Raw genomic sequence first — 18,369 nt, forward strand, 5'->3', positions numbered from 1 at the left:
AACCCACAGTTCTACCCCAGAATTACTTTATCTACACATTGAAAAAAGCAAAACAGTCAAAATACGTCATTCTGGTTTGTGGGTTCTGGCTGATTTTTCTGCATCAAACATTTGAAGCCCAAACATATTGAGCTGAAGAGAATGAGTGGATATTTTATTTTGTGGTGAGAGCTTTTCCTCTCCTTAAATCAAGACAGTAATGATAGTAATTAATGAATATCTGATGCATTGTTTTTAATGAGTCTTCCCGTCAGACCATTTATGGCAGGAAATGGTGGATTTCTGCATTCCTTGTTTGACCCATAAAAACAACGTTCATTGTTGTGTAAAACCTGCTTTGGCCTTTTTGGAGCCGTTAATGAAGAAACTTTTCTCGGGGCGAAAGCCACAGAGAATAACAGGTTTAAATTACTGTTGAGTTACGAGAACAGTAAAACCTAGCACTCACGCCATTGACACACAACTGTACGCCGGCTTTAATATTTCCTGTCAGGACCGTAATTTGTTCTCTCTTTCATGCTTACAGGTTCCCACCACCTTTTTCCCACTTTTCACACCCCCATTCCCATTGACATGAGGCACCATGAGGGGCGGTACCATTATGAGCCACACCCACTCCACGCCATGCATGGGTATGTATCCATAGATCCTTTCTCCAAATCTAATCCTGTTTTGATTGGCTCCTTTCCTACTCTTAAAATAAAATTAATCCTTTTGTTTATCAATCTAGTTTCTCAAAATAGTATTATTTGGCTAAGCCTTAGAAAAATATCCACCCGATGTTATAATTTTTCCAAGTATCTACCATATTTTATACCAGTCCTTTAAAAAAAAGAATGAAGAATGAAATGTTGCTTTTTTTTACTTTGGTCTAATTGTTTCTCATGAAAATCACTTAGAGGGCAAATTTCAGTTACCAAAAAACAGAGCAAAGGGATTTTAAAAATCTCAATTTATTTTGATGCTTTTTCATCAAACTATACAGTAATCCCTCGTTTACTGTGGATGTTTGGTTCCGACCCCCCCTTTTTAGTCAGGTTCGGATCAGATCTAAACTCCATCCATCCATCCATTTTCTTCCGCTTATCCGGGGTCGGGTCGCGGGGGTAGCAGCCTAAGTAGGGAGGCCCAGACTTCCCTCTCCCCAGCCACTTGGGCCAGCTCTTCCGGGGGAATCCCGAGGCGTTCCCAGGCCAGCCGAGAAACGTAGTCCCTCCAGCGTGTCCTGGGTCTTCCCCTGGGCCTCCTTCCGGTGGGACGTGTCCGGAACACCTCACCAGGGAGGCGTCCAGAAGGCATCCTAAACAGATGCCCAAGCCACCTCAACTGGCTCCTCTCGATGTGGAGAAGCAGCGGCTCTACTCCGAGTCCCTCCCGGATGATCGAGCTTCTCACCCTGTCTCTAAGGGAGAGCCCAGACACCCTGCGGAGAAAACTCATTTCGGCCGCTTGTATCCGAGATCTCATTCTTTCGGTCACAACCCAAAGCTCGTGACCATAGATGAGGGTGGGAACGTAGATCGATCGGTAAATTGAGAGCTTCGCCTTTTGACTCAGCTCTCTCTTCACCACGACAGACCTGTACAGCGCCCGCTTCACTGCAGACGCTGCACCTATCCGCCTATCGATCTCACGCTCCATTTTTCCCTCATTCGTGAACAAGACCCCAAGATACTTGAACTCCTCCACTTGGGGTAGGACCTCCTCCCTGACCCAGAGAGGGCACTCTACCCTTTTCCGGCTCAAGACCATGGCCTCGGATTTGGAGGAACTGATCTTCATCCCTGCCGCATCGCATTCGGCTGCGAACCACTCCAGCGAAAGCTGCAGATCACGATCTGATGAAGCCAATAAGACCACATCATCTGCAAAAAGCAGAGACGCAATTCTGAGGCCACCAAAACGGATCCCCTCAACACCTTGGCTGCGCCTAGAAATTCTGTCCATAAAAGTTATGAACAGAATCGGTGACAAAGGGCAACCTTGGCGGAGTCCAACTCTCACTGGGAACAAGCCCGACTTACTGCCGGCGATGCGGACCAGGCTCTGACACCGGTTATACAGGGACCTAACAGCCCGTATCAAAGGGCCTGGTACCCCATACTCCCAGAGTACCCCCCACAGGGCCCCCCGAGGGACGCGGTCGAACGCCTTCTCCAAGTCCACAAAGCACATGTAGACTGGTTGGGCAAACTCCCACGCACCCTCCAGGACCCTGCTGAGAGTGTAGAGCTGGTCCAGTGTTCCACGGCCAGGACGAAAACCGCACTGTTCCTCCTGAATCCGAGGTTCGACTATCCGACGGACCCTCCTCTCCAGAACCCCCGAATAGACCTTACCAGGGAGGCTTAAGAGCGTGATTCCCCTGTAGTTGGAACACACTCTACGGTCCCCCTTTTTGAATAGGGGGACCACCACCCCGGTCTGCCAATCCAGGGGAACTTCCCCCGATGTCCACGCAACATTGCAGAGTCGCGTAAGCCAACACAACCCTACAACATCCAGAGCCTTAAGGAACTCCGGGCGGATCTCATCCACCCCTGGGGCCCTGCCACCGAGGAGCTTTTTAACAACCTCTGCGACCTCAGCACCAGAGATTGGAGGGCCCAACCCAGAGTCCCCAGGCTCCGCTTCCTCAGTGGAAGACGTGCCGGTGGGATTGAGGAGGTCTTCAAAGTATTCCGCCCACCGACCCACAACATCCCGAGTTGAGGTCAGCAGCACACCACTCCCACTATAAACAGTGTTGGTGGCATACCGCTTCCCCCCCCTGAGACGCCGGATGGTGGACCAGAAACGTCTCGAAGCCGTGCGGAAGTCGTTCTCCATGGCCTCTCCGAACTCCTCCCATGCCCGAGTTTTTGCCTCAGCAACCACCCGAGCCGCATGTCGCTTGGACTGCCGGTACCCATCAGCTGCTTCCGGGGTCCCACAGGCCAAAAAGGCCCGATAGGACTCCTTCTTCAGCCTGACAGCATCCCTCACCGACGGTGTCCACCATCGGGTTCGAGGGTTGCCGCCGCGACAGGCACCGACAACCTTGCGGCCGCAGCTCTGGTAAGCCGCCTCGACAATAGAGGCACGAAACATGGTCCACTCAGACTCAATGTCCCCCACCTCCCTTGGAACATGTTCAAAGTTCTCCCGGAGGTGGGAGTTGAAACTCCGTCTCACAGGAGACTCTGCCAGACGTTCCCAGCAAACCCTCACAATACGTTTGGGCCTACCAGGTCTGACCGGCATCCTCCCCCACCATCGGAGCCAACTCACCACCAGGTAGTGATCAGTTGACAGCTCCGCCCCTCTCTTCACCCGAGTGTCCAAGACATGTGGCCGCAGATCAGATGAGACGATGACAAAGTCGATCATCGAACTGCGGCCTAGGGTGTCCTGGTGCCAAGAGCACATATGGACACCCTTATGCCTGAACAAGGTGTTCGTTATTGACAATCCATGACGAGCACAGAAGTCCAACAACAGAACACCACTCTGGTTCAGATCAGGGGGGGCCGTTCCTCCCAACCACACCCCTCCAGGTCTCACTGTCATTGCCCACATGAGCATTGAAGTCCCCCAGCAGAACAAGGGAGTCCCCAGAAGGTGCACTTTCCAGTACCCCCTCTAAGGACTCCAGAAAGGGTGGATAATCTGAACTGCCGTTTGGTGCATAAGCACAAACGACAGTCAGAACCCGTCCCCCCACACGTAGGCGGAGAGAGGCCACCCTCTCATTCACCGGGGTGAACCCCAATACACAGGCACCAAGTTGGGGGGCAATTAGTACGCCCACACCTGCTCGGCGCCTCTCACCAGGGGCAACTCCAGAGTGGAAGAGTGTCCAGCCCCTCTCAAGGAAACTGGTTCCAGAGCCCGAGCCATGCGTAGAGGTGAGTCCGACTATTTCTAGCCGGAACCTCTCAGCCTCACACACCAGCTCAGGCTCCTTCCCCACCAGTGAGGTGACATTCCACGTCCCAATAGCCAGCTTCTGTAGCCGAGGATCAGACCGCCAGGGTCCCCGCCCTCGGCCACCACCCATCCCACATTGCACCTGACCCCTTTGGCCCCTCCCACAGGTGGTGAGCCCATGGGAAGGGGGACCCACGTCTCCTCTTCGGGCTGTGCCCGGCCGAGCTCCATGGGTAAAAGCCCGGCCACCAGGCGCTCGCCCACGTGCCCCACCTCCAGGCCTGGCTCCAGAGTGGGGCCCCGGTGACCCACGTCCGGGCAAGGGAACACTAGGTCCATTTGTGTTTTCCATCATAGGGGTATGTTTGGGCTGCACTTTGTCTGGTCCCTCACCTAGGACCTGTCTGCCATGGGTGACCCTACTAGGGGCATAAAGCCCCTGACAGCATAGCTCCTAGGATCATTGGGACACTCAAACCCCTCCACCACGGTAAGGTGGCAGCCCAGGGAGGGGATCTAAACTTTCCTTCCATTATGGCAGAAAGCACATGGCTGGAAACACTGTTGAATTCTGGGAAGTGCACTTTTGCCTTGTGGGTAATGTAGTTCTTTTGGACTGGCAATACTGTATAAAATTATTGAAAGAAAACTACAAAATGGTGGTGATTGTCCGAATTATTATTATTATTTTTTGTCATTAACTTTTTCCCAACCACATGAGTACAGTAATATTACTGTAAAGTCAACAATCATGTGTTGTACTGTACAATTATTTTGTTACAATATTACTGTATGTTCACAAACCGCGATAGAGCGAATCGGCAAAAGTCGAACTGCGAAGTAGCGAGGGACCACTGTATCTTGTCATTTATCCCGACTCAACAGTTCTTGTTCTGGGACATAAATAATAATATTAATTCATCAATGCCTGCTTTCCATGGCAGTGGGCGATAAAGGTATTTATTTATTATTTTGACAGTCGTAAGTTAAAGCCAGTTCCTGTTTGCTTTTTAGATTTTCATGACTTTAAATACTCAGTTCTGTTTTGAGGGCAGCCATGATGGATGGAAAGACAAACCTGCTGTTTACAATAAAAGTCAAGAGGGCTCAGAATCTGCTGTGGTCACCAACGGAGGTGATTTGAGTCTTTTCGCAGGGATGGACACGGAGCGAAAAGTAAGACAAGCAGTCGCTGCTTAAAAACTGGATGTGTTGAAAAACTTCTTGAACCATGGGCAACAGGAGGCTCCTGTAAATGTTCACATTTTCACAGATCTTTTTGTACAACATGTGACAAAATAAAAACACCTTTCACTTCAAGCTTTGAAGAGAAAAGTCCAGCGAATGTAATTTACAAGTTTTATGGAGCTCTCTTCTTCTGCGGGATTTGAAGGAAAACAAATTCCTGGACTAATAAAGTAACATTTACAGAAAGAGAGAATAAAATCTCTGGTTCTGATGCGTTTTGCTTATACTGTATATTTCAAAAGATGGTTTGGTCAAGTTTTATGAATTCAACACCCAATTTAAACTACTGAGAATTATTTTTCAACATGTAAAACCCGAGACTGAAAGTGTGCTTCTTACTTTGTACTATGATTAAAGTTGAAAGTCTGTGTTAGTTTTTCAACTTTTCCAAGAATTTGACTGGTTCCTTGACTTTCCTGAAGCACCATTGCAGTAAAAATCTATTCTTCTCAGCCCAGCTTATCTGTATTATTGCGGCCCAAGAAGGGAAGCCATGAGTCAGATCAATAGGGGTTTGGGAGACGTGCGCTGTTACATTCAAATTCAGCGAGATCAGGTGATACACGGTGCACGTAGAGCTATTCATCACCAGCTGAGCCAGGGCGAGGAGGTGTTGTGATTAATGTGAAGTGACTCTGACAGAGTGCTCCTCCTAATTCATCAAGGCCTCGGCGTTGCCGTGTTTTCCCCCTCGAGCAAGCCGAAGTCACTCCGCTGCTGAGCATCAAAGCTGCAAGCCGGAGGATCGCAGTGACTCTGGAGAAAAGTCTCTTCATTACTCTTTTCATGCAGCATCATCCGGGCTGCAGGTCGCTCCGTCACGGCTGTCACAATGCAGATCCTGCAGAAAACCAAACAAATTAAAGGCCTGCTGTTTCTTTAAGGAATGCCTATCACCCGCAGCTTTTCAAGCCACAGTTTTAGACAAGGATCCTCTTATGAGAATGACTTGTAGCCGTTTTGGTCAAACTTCATTTACAGTATGTGTTGGAGATGACTCCCAACTACCACTGCTTCAAATTTTAGCTCAATACATGCAATACTGACTAAATTATAGCCATTTTTTTCTGTTAACTAATGCCAATTAGATATGGCAGCCATTTATTGTAGATTTGTTTTCAATTATTTTAAATCTGCAACTGATTCTCAGCCACTGTCGCACCTAATTTTACCTCCAGCTTCTGCAAAATTGACCGAATTGTAGCCATTTATTTTTTTAGATGAGCTGTTTTGCGGCAGCCGTTTTGAATTGGGTTGACTCTAAAAACTGTAGGTGTACGTCCAATCTTTGTTTTCTGTTTGTTTCATTAAAATCCGCACAGAAGTTCGTAAAACATTTTGCTAACAATCATCATTAATGGCAAATTTTTAAACAAAAATCTTGTGTGATTTGTTAGTGCCTAGAATGTAGTTAGAGATCCATCTCAGCTACTACCACACTAAATTTTAGGCCAGTATTTGTGAAATTGTCTGAATTGTAGCCTTTTGTATAATTTTTAAGTTCAGTTATTTGTGGTCAGCCATCTTGACTCAGTTGTGGACATACATCCAGTGATTACTGCCTGAGAGTTTCAATAAAATTAGTCTTCTGGTTCATGAGTCAGTTGAACCAGCAAAATAATTATCTCAACCTTTACAGACGTAGGTTAGCATAGTGAAACAAAAGTTATTGTTGAGATATTGTCACTTTATTGTTGTGTATATGTGATGTTTCGTCAGCAAAACACAGTTTCAGTACTTCTCATGGAGTATAAACAAGTCTTTCACTGGGACAAATCACTTTTATTATGGTGGTGTATATGGGACATTTCTGCTGTGTCATACCATCTACATCTCAGCAAGTAAAGGTTGACTCTCGTACTTCCCAGTTGCTTCCGGTTATGTCAGGTGTACCCCAAGGCTCCATTCTTGGTCCATCACTTTTCTCCATATTTTTAAATGATATCTCGCATTCTTTTAGTGAGGCCTCCATTCATTTATATGCCAATGACACTAATCCGGATGAAGTTGTGAAGTCCGTTGCAGTTTTCTTGAAATCCAGCAGGCATTTTCTGACTTAAATTTGTCCTTAAATGCCGAGAAAACTAAAATTATGTGATTCGGTCATGGTGGAGGAAACATACCCACCTCGGTGGACTTCACAACTGTAAGTGGTGATATTTTAAAAGAGGTAACAGTTTATAAATATTTGGGAATTTGGATTGATGGCGCTCTGGCCTTTTCACATCATGTTAATGTTTTACAATCTAAGGTTAAAGCGAAACTTGGTTATCTGTATAGAAATCGATCTTCATTGGCTGCAAAACGCACCATTGTTGAAAAAATCCTTCTACCTCTTTTGGATTATGAAGACATAATTTACAGACATGCTTGTAATGTAATGTAAATTTGTCTTCTAGTTCATGAGCCAGTTGAACCAGCAAAACCATTATCTGAACACCAAAAGGCGACAAAAACTGCTGTTTGTAGCTGATCCACGGACTAAAAGAGCCCACCAGTGTGCCAGCATGTTTGACCCAGTAATTAGCACCCATAATCCTGCCTTCTGTTCTTAGAAACTCAACGACAACGCAGGAGATGAAAAAACAGAACCCCCCCACCCCCACCCAGTCTCTGAACATTTTGGGAAGCAGGCGGAGGGCAAATTGTAGCAGTGAAAAGCTGAAATATGTTGAAGGTTTTTGTGTGGTGGAGCTGTGGCCTGCACCGCCCCTGTACACAAACAGATGTGGTCCCGCTCACCAGGCAATCAGCATGTTTCAGCCCTGCGGCCCCTCCATGTGGAATGTGTTGATTAAATGCAGTTTACAGATCTGAGTTGAATTTTTTTTCCTGCCTCATTGTTTTGCTTTGGTTACATGAGGATGGGAATTATATTGGTGGGGGGGGGGGGGCTGGTTTGGAGTCTGCTGGTTGTTGGTTTTGACAGACATGTTGTTGTCTTTAAGCTGCTTCTTGCCTCCGCTCAGCGTCACGGCCGATGGCTGAATTTGGATGCTCCCCTGAGTTACAGCCAGGAATGTGCTGCTGAAAAGACCAAACATTAGGCCTATCAATCAAACGCTGGCACGTCGCAAATCAATAGCTGGAGATTTTCACGGTTTATCGCGCTGCTCTCAACACAGTTTTACACAATCAAGAGAGGCTAAATGGTATGTGGCGGAGGCAGGGCCGGATCGTGGATAATTACCTTCAGCTTAATCCCTCCTTTGTACTCTGTCCCTGTTTCTCAGGGAGTACAGTAACCTGATGGGTCCAAATCCTCCGAGTCCAGATCAGGGCCCCAAAAACAACTAAAGACAGGATCTGGGCATGTCCCCTGTGGGTTGGTGTGGTTGATTTATCTTGACCGCTTTGGCTGCGCTGTAGTTCAGAGGAGATGGTAATTCATCCCACCACTGTGGGCTGGTGGGGAACTTTACGCTCAGTTTGGGCCAGAGAGCCAGCAGGCTGTTGGGAAAGGGAACCAGGAGGTGAAGCATGGCTGATGAACTCATCTAGTCTTAAAGTTGTAGTAAAACCTGGATAAATGGATCACTCAGAGTGAAAACGTGAGGAAAAGTCCTGGATTTGAGCTCTAACTTGTTCACTTGTTGTTCTTGAGGACAGGATGGAGCGATGTCTGTGGTCTGTCTGCGGTGGCAAAAGGGAGCTGATCCAAAAGTAAGGAGGGAGGCTCTTCATGGGAGGAGATCTCTGCCACCTTGTTCCTCCCAGGTTCAGGCTTCTGATCAGGGCACCTCCCTCTGGAGGTCTTTCAGACACCAGGAGGAGCCCAAACTCTGGAGGGATCTCATTTAACCTTGAGATCCTCCTGGATGAGCTGCAGATAGTCTCTGGGGAGTTGGGGGTCTGAGTTTCCCTCCTGGACCTGTTAGCACCTGACCTTGAATCAAAAGATTTCATTGCTTTTAACAAATTTTACTAAAAATAAATCTAAAACAGCTTCAACAGCATTTGTTGCTCTGTTAAGGTGCTTATAAATCTGCCTGTAAGTCATTTTCATATAAATTACTGCTGAAATGTGGTGTGGTAGTAGCTGAGAGTCATTCACAGCACATGCTTCAAATATAAATAGTTCACGTAAAGTCGAGTGTAATTTTGGGCGGGCGATATGCATTCCTTTAAAGAATGTTAGGCCTTTATTTTAATCAGTATACTGTTACTGAGAACAGATTTTTTTTTTTTTTTTGTCTAAGTACTTCAGCTCAAACTTTCCTGCTGCTACTTTTAAATCAGTTTCTGTGAATGTTGGTTCTGGTTAATTGTGGACCAGCTCTGCGTTGGCTAAGTGTCAAAATAAAACTGGATGGGATCAGATTCATCTTATTTCTCACCCCCCAGTCAGACTGAAATCTGCCCCCGCTGGCTCTCTAGTGTACGGGGACTGTGGTATGCACTTACTCATGAAATTAGTCATTCGCTCAACAAGCTGCACCTTGTCCAAATCACTTTTTCTCACAGCAGTGTTCTAACAATGGAACAACGGAGCATGTAATCACAACGAGAACACAGAGACAAACAGCAATTACTAGGCTGAAAGCATGCTTCCTTTATCCCTCTGCTCCCCCCCCCCCCCGCCCCGAAGTGTGATCCTCACCAGGACAAATGGAGAGGCATCTTTGTTGCTCATCGTCAGCCACCCATCATGGTTCAGTCTGATGGAAGTGTCTTTAAGTGGCAGCCAAAGATTAAGAGACAGGGCTCTCCCAAGAGCTTCCAGCTCCGAGACCGGAGTCTCGGGAAAACACACAGACTTCAAGTAACATCTTGTCAGAAAGAGGGTGGACCGACACGGCTTCAATAACGGTACTTGGCAGACAGAACAATTATTTGCAGCCTCCTGACAGGCAACGGCAATAAATTTCTCCTTATTATCGTGGCTTCATGCACTCTTTTGGTGGTTTGAGTGATTTGCTGCAGCTGGAGGGTTGAGTGTCGACATCCCGGTTCTCTTTCAGCCCAGAAACAAATAACTATTGTTGATGGATACCATTTAAAACATGATGAGGCAGACAGTTTGCAAACAGGAATTTAAACCTTTGTAAGAAACTTTGATAAAATACAGACTTGAAATTACTTAATTTATTAAAATCATTTCATCTTTACTTAATAAAGCAAATGAAATTTTCAAATTATATCTATTTAAAAAAACTCATGAAGTGGCAGAAGTATGAAAAATGAAAATCTGAGCTCAGATACAATGGAAGTCAACGAGGGTTTGGATGAAGCACACTGGGTGAAAGAAAACAAATGTTTAGTTGAATAAACTGGAAAATCTAAAGCTTGTTTAGTCTGTTCAGAAATTATGGTGTGACGTTTCTTACGCTCTATGTTTGTAAAAAAAAATCCTCCAAATTAAACTATAATTGAGCAAAAAGTGTTAATTAAAACAGCAGTTCTGTAAAGTAAAGTCCAACTTTCTGTGATCTGTTTAAACTGAATGATCTTTCTGCTGTGAAGTTAGCTGTAGAGGCACTCAGTTCACAGATTATTGTCAAAGGAAAGTTTCAGTTTTTACAGATTTTGTTTACATCGTATTAAAAGTACAAACACCTTATTCCCATTTGAGCTTTGTTTTAATGTATTTTTATGTTAAAACTGACACAAAATCATGAGGGAAACAGAAGGGCAAATAGTAATAACATTTTTTTAATACTATTAGCCACTGATCATCTGTATTAGAGTACCCAGATGTGTCATTCCTGCCCCCTAAAAGAGGCGGGGCACAGAGGCTGAGTACCCGGATGTGTCGCTCCTGCCCCCTAAAGGCAGAAGAGCCCAGAGGCTGAGTACCAGCATGTGTCGCTCCCACCCCCTAAAGGAGGCGGAGCACAGATCCTGAGTATCCGAATGTGTCGCTCCCACCCCCTAAAGGAGGCGGAGCACAGATCCTGAGTATCCGAATGTGTTGCTCCCACCCCCTAAAGGAGGCGGAGCACAGAGGCTGAGTATCCAGACTGAAGAAGTCTTTCAGATGAAAGATGCAACATTTCTAGAATTTTTTTGTTTGTTTTTTTAACGTCTATAGGACCTGACTTAACTTTTTTAGATTTTTCTGCCTGGATTATTGAGCATGCATCAGGATACCCAGATGTGTCACCCCTGCCCCCTAAAGAAGGCGGAGGACAGAGTCTGAGTATCCAAATTAGTCGCTCCCATCCCCTAAAGAAAGTGGAGCACAGATCCTGAGTTCCCGGATGTGTCGCTTCTGCCTCCTAAAGGAAACAGAGGACAAATTCAAAGTAACCAGATCTGTTTCTCAACTCTCAAATGAAGCATCCACATCTTGTTCAACCGAGACTACATTACCAACAGATTTATTGTTTATTTACAGTAGCATTCCTCCTCTCTGTGCTCATGACCCATTGACATGTATCATACTATTTCTATGTAATGTTGATACACTGATCAGAACATTCCTGGCACACTTCCAGCCTCTCCATTGAGTGGCTTTATGTATCAATTAACCAATCATCGTTCCTCACAAGTCGTATATCACCTGTCCCTTAAATGTGAACCAATCAGAAGCACTGTAGAGATGCCGTAAAATATTGTATATAATGTAATCAATCCTGTAACCACAACTGTTGGTGTATCAATTGCCAGATTGATCCTTCGCCTCCAAATAACAGGTAAAACCTTGTCCCCTTTTCATAAAACACATTTCAAAACTAGAACCAAACAGTATTTTCCTCATTGTAAGTAAAATATTATCCATGAAGATCCTTTGTTTAAACAGTTAAATTTGGAGGTAAGCATTAACAATTCCTGTTTTATTGTAGACAGGTAATTCTAATCTTTTGTCTAATTACCGGGTAAATAAAATATCTGAATAAACACCAGATCTCAGACTAGAGGAGACTGATTGACCTCACTTTTCGCCCAAATTATGTTCTCCATTTTGCTACAACACAAAGGAACAAATGTATGGAACGATCTACTAGGATGCATCAGACTGACAGTTGTATACCGTTTTTTTTTTTAAGAACCTTAAAATTTAATTATCTGTTGTGCTAATTCTGGTGCATTTACATTTGTTGAATATAGATTAATGTGCTCTGTCCTTTTTAAATTGATTTTCAGACTCCCTAGTTTTAAAAAGACCTGAGTCTGTGTGCCGGTTAGCTCAGATCGTCCTTCGGCAGAGCTAATCTAAGGAGGCAGTGCCAACCTGGATGTGTGCTGCTAAGAGCGGAGCGTGTTTTTGTGTATGGAGCGTCTGTTTCTCCTCACGTCTACCCTCCCGCCCCGAACAGAGAGGTCTTTATGGTTGTTTGTAGTAGAAGACGGCAGAAAGTTGGCCCTTGGTCAAGACCAGCAGTCTGCAGGTGCTTACTGGAAACGAAGCGAAGGCCCAGCAGACGCTGCCAGCTCCGTCTTTTACAGCCACAGAAAGCAGCTCCTCCACCACTCACTCTCGTTTCATCAGGCTGGAGCGAGTTGACACCCAGAACTGGGTTTTCCTGCAGCTGTCAAAGAAACACTTTGAACAGGAGGAAAAGTTAGTTGAAACCAATTCTTCAACACGTTTCATTTCATCCACAAACATGTCGTGAACCAAACCTGCAGCTGAACCTTCCAAACGTTCAAACCACACGTTTGAAATTTCCTTCGCTCTGAGTGAGCTGCTGAAGTGTTAACTTGTCTTGGATTTGAACCGAGTCGTTCTTTTATCGTATGGTTGTGTTTAAATGTTACTCACTGACAAACGTAGGTGAAGAAAACTGATCTGTGGAGATTAGGTTCTTTCTGGAGTAATCCTCCAGAAAATGAAACCAGTTTCAAAATGAAAAGAAAGTAGATTTATTCTCAGGAGTCAACTGGACCCACCTCAGCTGCCTCTTTTAGATGAGGAGGAGCAGCTCTGCTCCAAACTACCCCTTGAGTCTCCAAAATGTTCAGAGGTTCTCACTTCCCTCACGGGTCTCAGAGGCTCAGCCATGTTGCTCAAATTTTGAACATGTTCAAAAAATTTGTGCAGCAAGTTTTCTCTTGCGGTAGTTGCAGAGTTGTTGCAAGCGTCTCGAACTCTTCTCAGTTTAGCATCTGTAAATTATTGGGCTGTATTTGAACACCTGCGCAGGAGCCGGTCGCAGTCGGGTCGTAGGAAAAGATCACCTGTCACAAGCAGCCAATGAAAAAGAGAGGGTGGGACACAGGAAGTGATGTCAGATGAACATATCTGCAAACTGCAGTAGAATGAGACTAATGACACAAGGAGGAAAACAAATGGATTTGTTTGAGCTCCTACTTTAGTAACCCTCTAAAAAAGAATACCAATTTGAAATCATTTTCCACAGATGTAACTAACTTATACAACTCAATGTTATGTTCCTTTGTCCACACGTGCAAAATGGCCAAGAAATGTCAACAGTTACTTATAAATATTTAATTTCATGATGTAACAAACAATATTTTTTCTGTATTGCATGTAGCATTTATACACCACATAGAGTTGTCATCTTTATTGAGTAATTTGATTTACTGTACTTTCCAGCGTATAAGTCGAGTTTTTGCATAAATTAGCATGCCTGAGACTTATACAGCGAAGCGACGTATTTATGTTTTTCCCCATATTTATAACTCAATTTTTGGCAGAGATCTGACGATTTCATTCATTCTGACGTGGAAAATATTGAACACTACCATTTTCAGCCACTAGAGTGTTCTCGACTAATATGGCAAGCCAAGTGTCTCATTAATAGGTAAAAGCGGTTATTAACGAGACACTCGGCTTGCCATAAAAAGCCACCTTTGTCTCACTCTGGAATTCCTGGAGCAAACGTCAAATCATCTGGATTTTGCCGTGCCGTCCAGGAGAAATGCAGCTGATTTGACCATTAAAGTGCATTTATTAAGGAAATTTAGACTGAGACACACCTTTACTATAATTTCGAGCAAACAAATAATTTTTTTAATGTGGTTATCTTTTTAAATTTCAAAGAAATGCGCAGCGAGTCGTCCCTCTGCACGCTCCTGCTTCTTCATATCGGCTTTTGAAATGCAGCAAATTTGACCGTCAACGTGCATTTATTAAGAACATTTAGACTGAGACACACCTTTACTATAATTTCGAGCAAACAAATAATAGTTTTAAAGTGTTAATCTTGTTAAATTCTTGTTAAACTCCTCCCTTGCACACTCCCGCGGCCTCCATTTGGCAGCCAATCGATTTTTGGCACAACACCGGCCCACATTTCCAGATTGTCGCATAATAGATGCGACTTATATGACGGTGCAACAGGTACAATGGAAAATACGGTACTGGCAGGAACGTCTCTTCTGGTTGTAAATGTTGCAGACGTTTGGTCCAACACTTCAATAAGAAGGAAACTAAAGGTCTACATAAATGTTTTCCTGATGATCTGGACTCTCTGGTCTGATGGTTCGGATCATTTCTTCAGATGAACCCTACAGAGCCTTCTCTACCTTGGTGGTAACAGTTGTAACTTGAGCTTCTCTGAAAGTGTTCGCTCTTCTCTCTGAAGAAGTTACAGGCTGCCGGTCAGTGCTGAAGCCAGAAGTTCTCGAATCCCGTCAAAGAGGTCCATCAGAGCAGATCTGAGCTCCTAGAGACCTTCAGGATTAACAACACTCACAGTTCTGTGCTCCTGCAAGAAGGTCTGCCAATTACCTGCCAGAGAGGACAAATTTACAGCCGAGGCCGATCTGACAGAGAACTTCAGACAAAACTTTTAGCCACAGGTGATTTCAGGTTTTCAGGCATCCGGTGTCTGATCATGATGTGAGGGGGGCCTTGTTTTTACCCACCCAACACACAAAGTATACTTTACATGTCTTCTTAGCGTCGCAGTTGGAAGCTATCAGTCCTGGCTTGTTTGTAGCTTTAGGGCTTTAATAGGAAAAGGGATTATTATGTATTAGCTGTGAGACTGTGGGACGGAGGGGGTGTAAAGTAGACAGAGTCTGCGGTCTTTGAACGCACCAGCACAGATCACAGAGCAAGTTTGTCTAACTCTTCACCTTCTCTTCACAGGCCTCCAGGACTGACAGGAAGTCCAGTCATCTCAGATATCTCTCTGATCCGACTGTCCCCCCACGCAGCGGTCGGGACGGGCGAGTCACCGTTCAGCCCCCCGCACCCTTACGTCAGCCCCCACATGGAGCACTACCTCCGCTCGGTGCACAGCAGCCCCACCCTGTCCATGATCTCAGCTGCACGAGGACTGAGCCCAGCTGACGGTAAGAGAACCACCACCAGAACAACAAGACGCACTGTTGGCCATCTTTTTCCCAGCATGCAACTGGCCAATCACAACTCAAATCGGTAGCAAGAAAGATTAGAAATTATAATTAAAGATGGACTAAACATTGGATATTATGTCCAAAAGGTCAAGTGGGAGGAGCTTCCCACAGCTGTTACTGGTATTTAAAAAAAATCTTAAACTTGAATCCCCTTGTGGCTGAAATTACTAAGTTTTTATGTAACGGGTGAACGTTGTCGATTCAAAATGCACAACTAAGAAGTTTGTCAGGAGAAAAGCGGAACATTTTAGAGTGACCATCTTAAACCCTGCTGAGATGTATTTTACCTTCCAGAGGGGAGACTGATGGGAAACATCCTCTAAAACTAAAACTGGAAAGTGCTGCCGGCCAAAGTCTAAACTGCATCAGAGAGGAAGACGACAAAGCTTTGGTGGCATCATCAGTTCACAAGTTTAATTCAGTGGATTTTAGTCCACTCTAAACGTTTTATAGACGCCATCGTGAGGCCTGTCACGATAACAAATTTTGCTGGACGATTAATTGTCTCAGAAATTATTGCGATAAACGATAATATTGTTTGAAATTTGACAATAATTAGTAATCACATTAGTTTTGGTCACAGCTTAAAAGGGTCACAGATTAAAGACGAAAGAGCCATGTGTGGCCCCAGAGCCGCAGGTTGCAGACCCCTGTGTTAGACTTTTAGAAGCATGGTAAGTTTTGGGACATTTCAAAGTCAAAGTTTCTTTATTTGTCATGTGGTACATGTGGTGGAACAAAATTGTGTACACAGGGTCCCAGTTGCATCCAACAAAATTATAAAATAAAAACGGTAATAAGATCTAAGATATGAACTAAGAAAAACGTTCAACTAAAAATAATAATAATAATAAATCTAGACACCGTTTCTTGTTCGACCTACATGTTTTCAGCGCTCAGCAAAAATAACTTCATTAACCTTCCTGCTTGCTGAGCGTTAAACTGTATATTTAAAGAACAATCATACTAATTATCTCTGGAACCCCCCCCCCCCCATGTGTCTTATGATAGAAAGAGTGGATAAAACAGATGCAGAGGATTTCACTGCAAACGATGAAAGTAGTGAAGCTGCTTGGAGCAGCCGACAGGAGGAAGAGCTGATGTGTAATGTTGTTTCTGCTCGACTGCGGCTCACTGACAGCAGAGACACTCGGGTCACGCTGCTGATTCCTCAGCCAGCTGGGATAATTGCTCTGCAGACAGAACATCATGAAGGACGCCTTTCATCGAGGAGACTTTCACGACTCCATCACTTTGTTTGAATTGTAGTCGTGTTGACACGGTTGAAACAACAGTCTGCAGAAGACGGGAGTCAATAAATTCGTAGAAACCTGCTGCCGTTTTCCTAAAACACGGAGAAGATGCTGCTGCTGATAAAGTGACGGAGGAGTTCTGACCCAAACCACAGGCCTCTGCAGCTTCGCTTGGAGCTCGGTGGAGCATGAGTAAACGTCTGACATGGATACCTTGGAGCCAGGCATGTGGTGGAGGTTGTTCCTGGAGGCTTTAGAGCTTGTTTTATTTATTTTAATGTTTATTTTTTTACACTGTTGTTCTGAGGCAGCGGGAGCGTGGAGTACCACTAAAGGTAGCTGCGCCTTTTGTTGCCGTCCCTGTGAGCCGGGTGTCTGATCAACCAGTGAGCCGTGCAGCCACAATTTGAAAAAACACTTTTTATCTTGCTAAACTGTATTCCAGGCCTTGCACGTTGTTTTATTGCCCACTCTGTACCCATCTTGGCAGCCTTCCCATGCTTTATGACCTAATCTATGGGATTACACTTTACACATGATGAAAGGCAAGTTTGGATCAGGTTTTTTTTTTCCACAATGATGTGATCACTGACTCACTGTTCACACTTTGGTTCTTTGTTTTGGTTTTGCATTCAAACTTCTGCATGCTTTGCTTTTTGTAGCCGTTCATACGTCAAAATGTTCGGCTCATTCAGCAGACGGGTGCTCTGACGTTACTTTAGTACTTATTAAAATATTTAACCTTGTTGCAAATATGTTCCCCATAGAAATGCATTGAAGTCCAGTTCCTTCAGACACATTATCTTTGAAACCTCTTCACAGTTCACACAGCAGTTTGGCCCTTCATGTGATTTCTTGAGCCGGACCTCTGAGGCTGCAGCCTCAGCTGTTTTCTGTCAAACTGCCGCGCTAACGTTTGAGAATTACAGAAACCAAAGTGAGATGAGTTTGACATGCCTGAATATTTTGGTAATGTTTGGAAACATGTTTAAAATTCACCTAAACTGCGAGCCTTCGAGTCCTGAGGGAACACGATGGAGTTTGGAAACGTTCTGGAGACACATATCCTGATGCATGCTCAAAAATTCAGGTAGAAAAATAAAAAAAAAGTTAAGTTTGGTCCTCTAGACATTCAAAAAAAACAAAACAAAAAAATGTAGAAACGTTTCATCTTTCATCCAAAAGACTTCTTAAGTCTGAGGTGCTGTATTCAGCATCCTGGAGGCTCAGGGTTGACCATTTTGGCCTTGGTGTCCTCAGACTGTTTCTGTGCGTTGGCCACGTGGCCTAAAACAGTTGATTGTTAAGCATGATGACTGATTGTTTTGCCCGGATGGTCCCTGTTTTGCATGTGTTAAAGCCAGTATCTGTAATTGCAACAGGAAGTTGGCTTAAAACACATCATTGAGGGCTAGGACAGATCTGGGTTGGCAGGCCGCAGACTGATTTCGTCTTTTGGATGAAAGACGAAACGTTTCTCCCTAAAAGAAACTTGTCCAGATGAAATGATTATTCTGGAGACTCCTTCATGTATGCAGTTGCAGCTCAGCTATTCAGTTCAATTCAGCCTTTATTTCTACAGGCTGGTCTCATTGCGCCTCAAAGACTCATTTACAAGAGAGACCTGTTTTAAACAAAGAATGCTGACAACAGAAGACAATCATACAAAAGAATATAAATTGAAAAATAA

The 18,369-nt window shown here is 44.6% G+C and overlaps 1 protein-coding gene across 1 annotated transcript in view; it reads left to right on the forward strand.

Annotated features, from left to right (window-relative positions):
- The window catches only part of gli2a (GLI family zinc finger 2a), a 116,554-nt gene that overhangs the window by 61,984 nt on the left and 36,201 nt on the right, over positions 1 to 18,369 (forward strand). Inside the window, exons 3-4 of the mRNA XM_037686823.1 lie at positions 527 to 632; positions 15,158 to 15,363. Coding sequence (XP_037542751.1) covers positions 527 to 632; positions 15,158 to 15,363 — 312 coding nt within the window. The remainder of the gene's footprint in view (positions 1 to 526; positions 633 to 15,157; positions 15,364 to 18,369) is intronic.

This window comes from Nematolebias whitei, chromosome 13 (assembly GCF_014905685.2).
Source record: "Nematolebias whitei isolate Nwh7 chromosome 13, NemWhi1, whole genome shotgun sequence".
NCBI classification, from domain to species: Eukaryota; Metazoa; Chordata; class Actinopteri; order Cyprinodontiformes; family Rivulidae; genus Nematolebias; species Nematolebias whitei.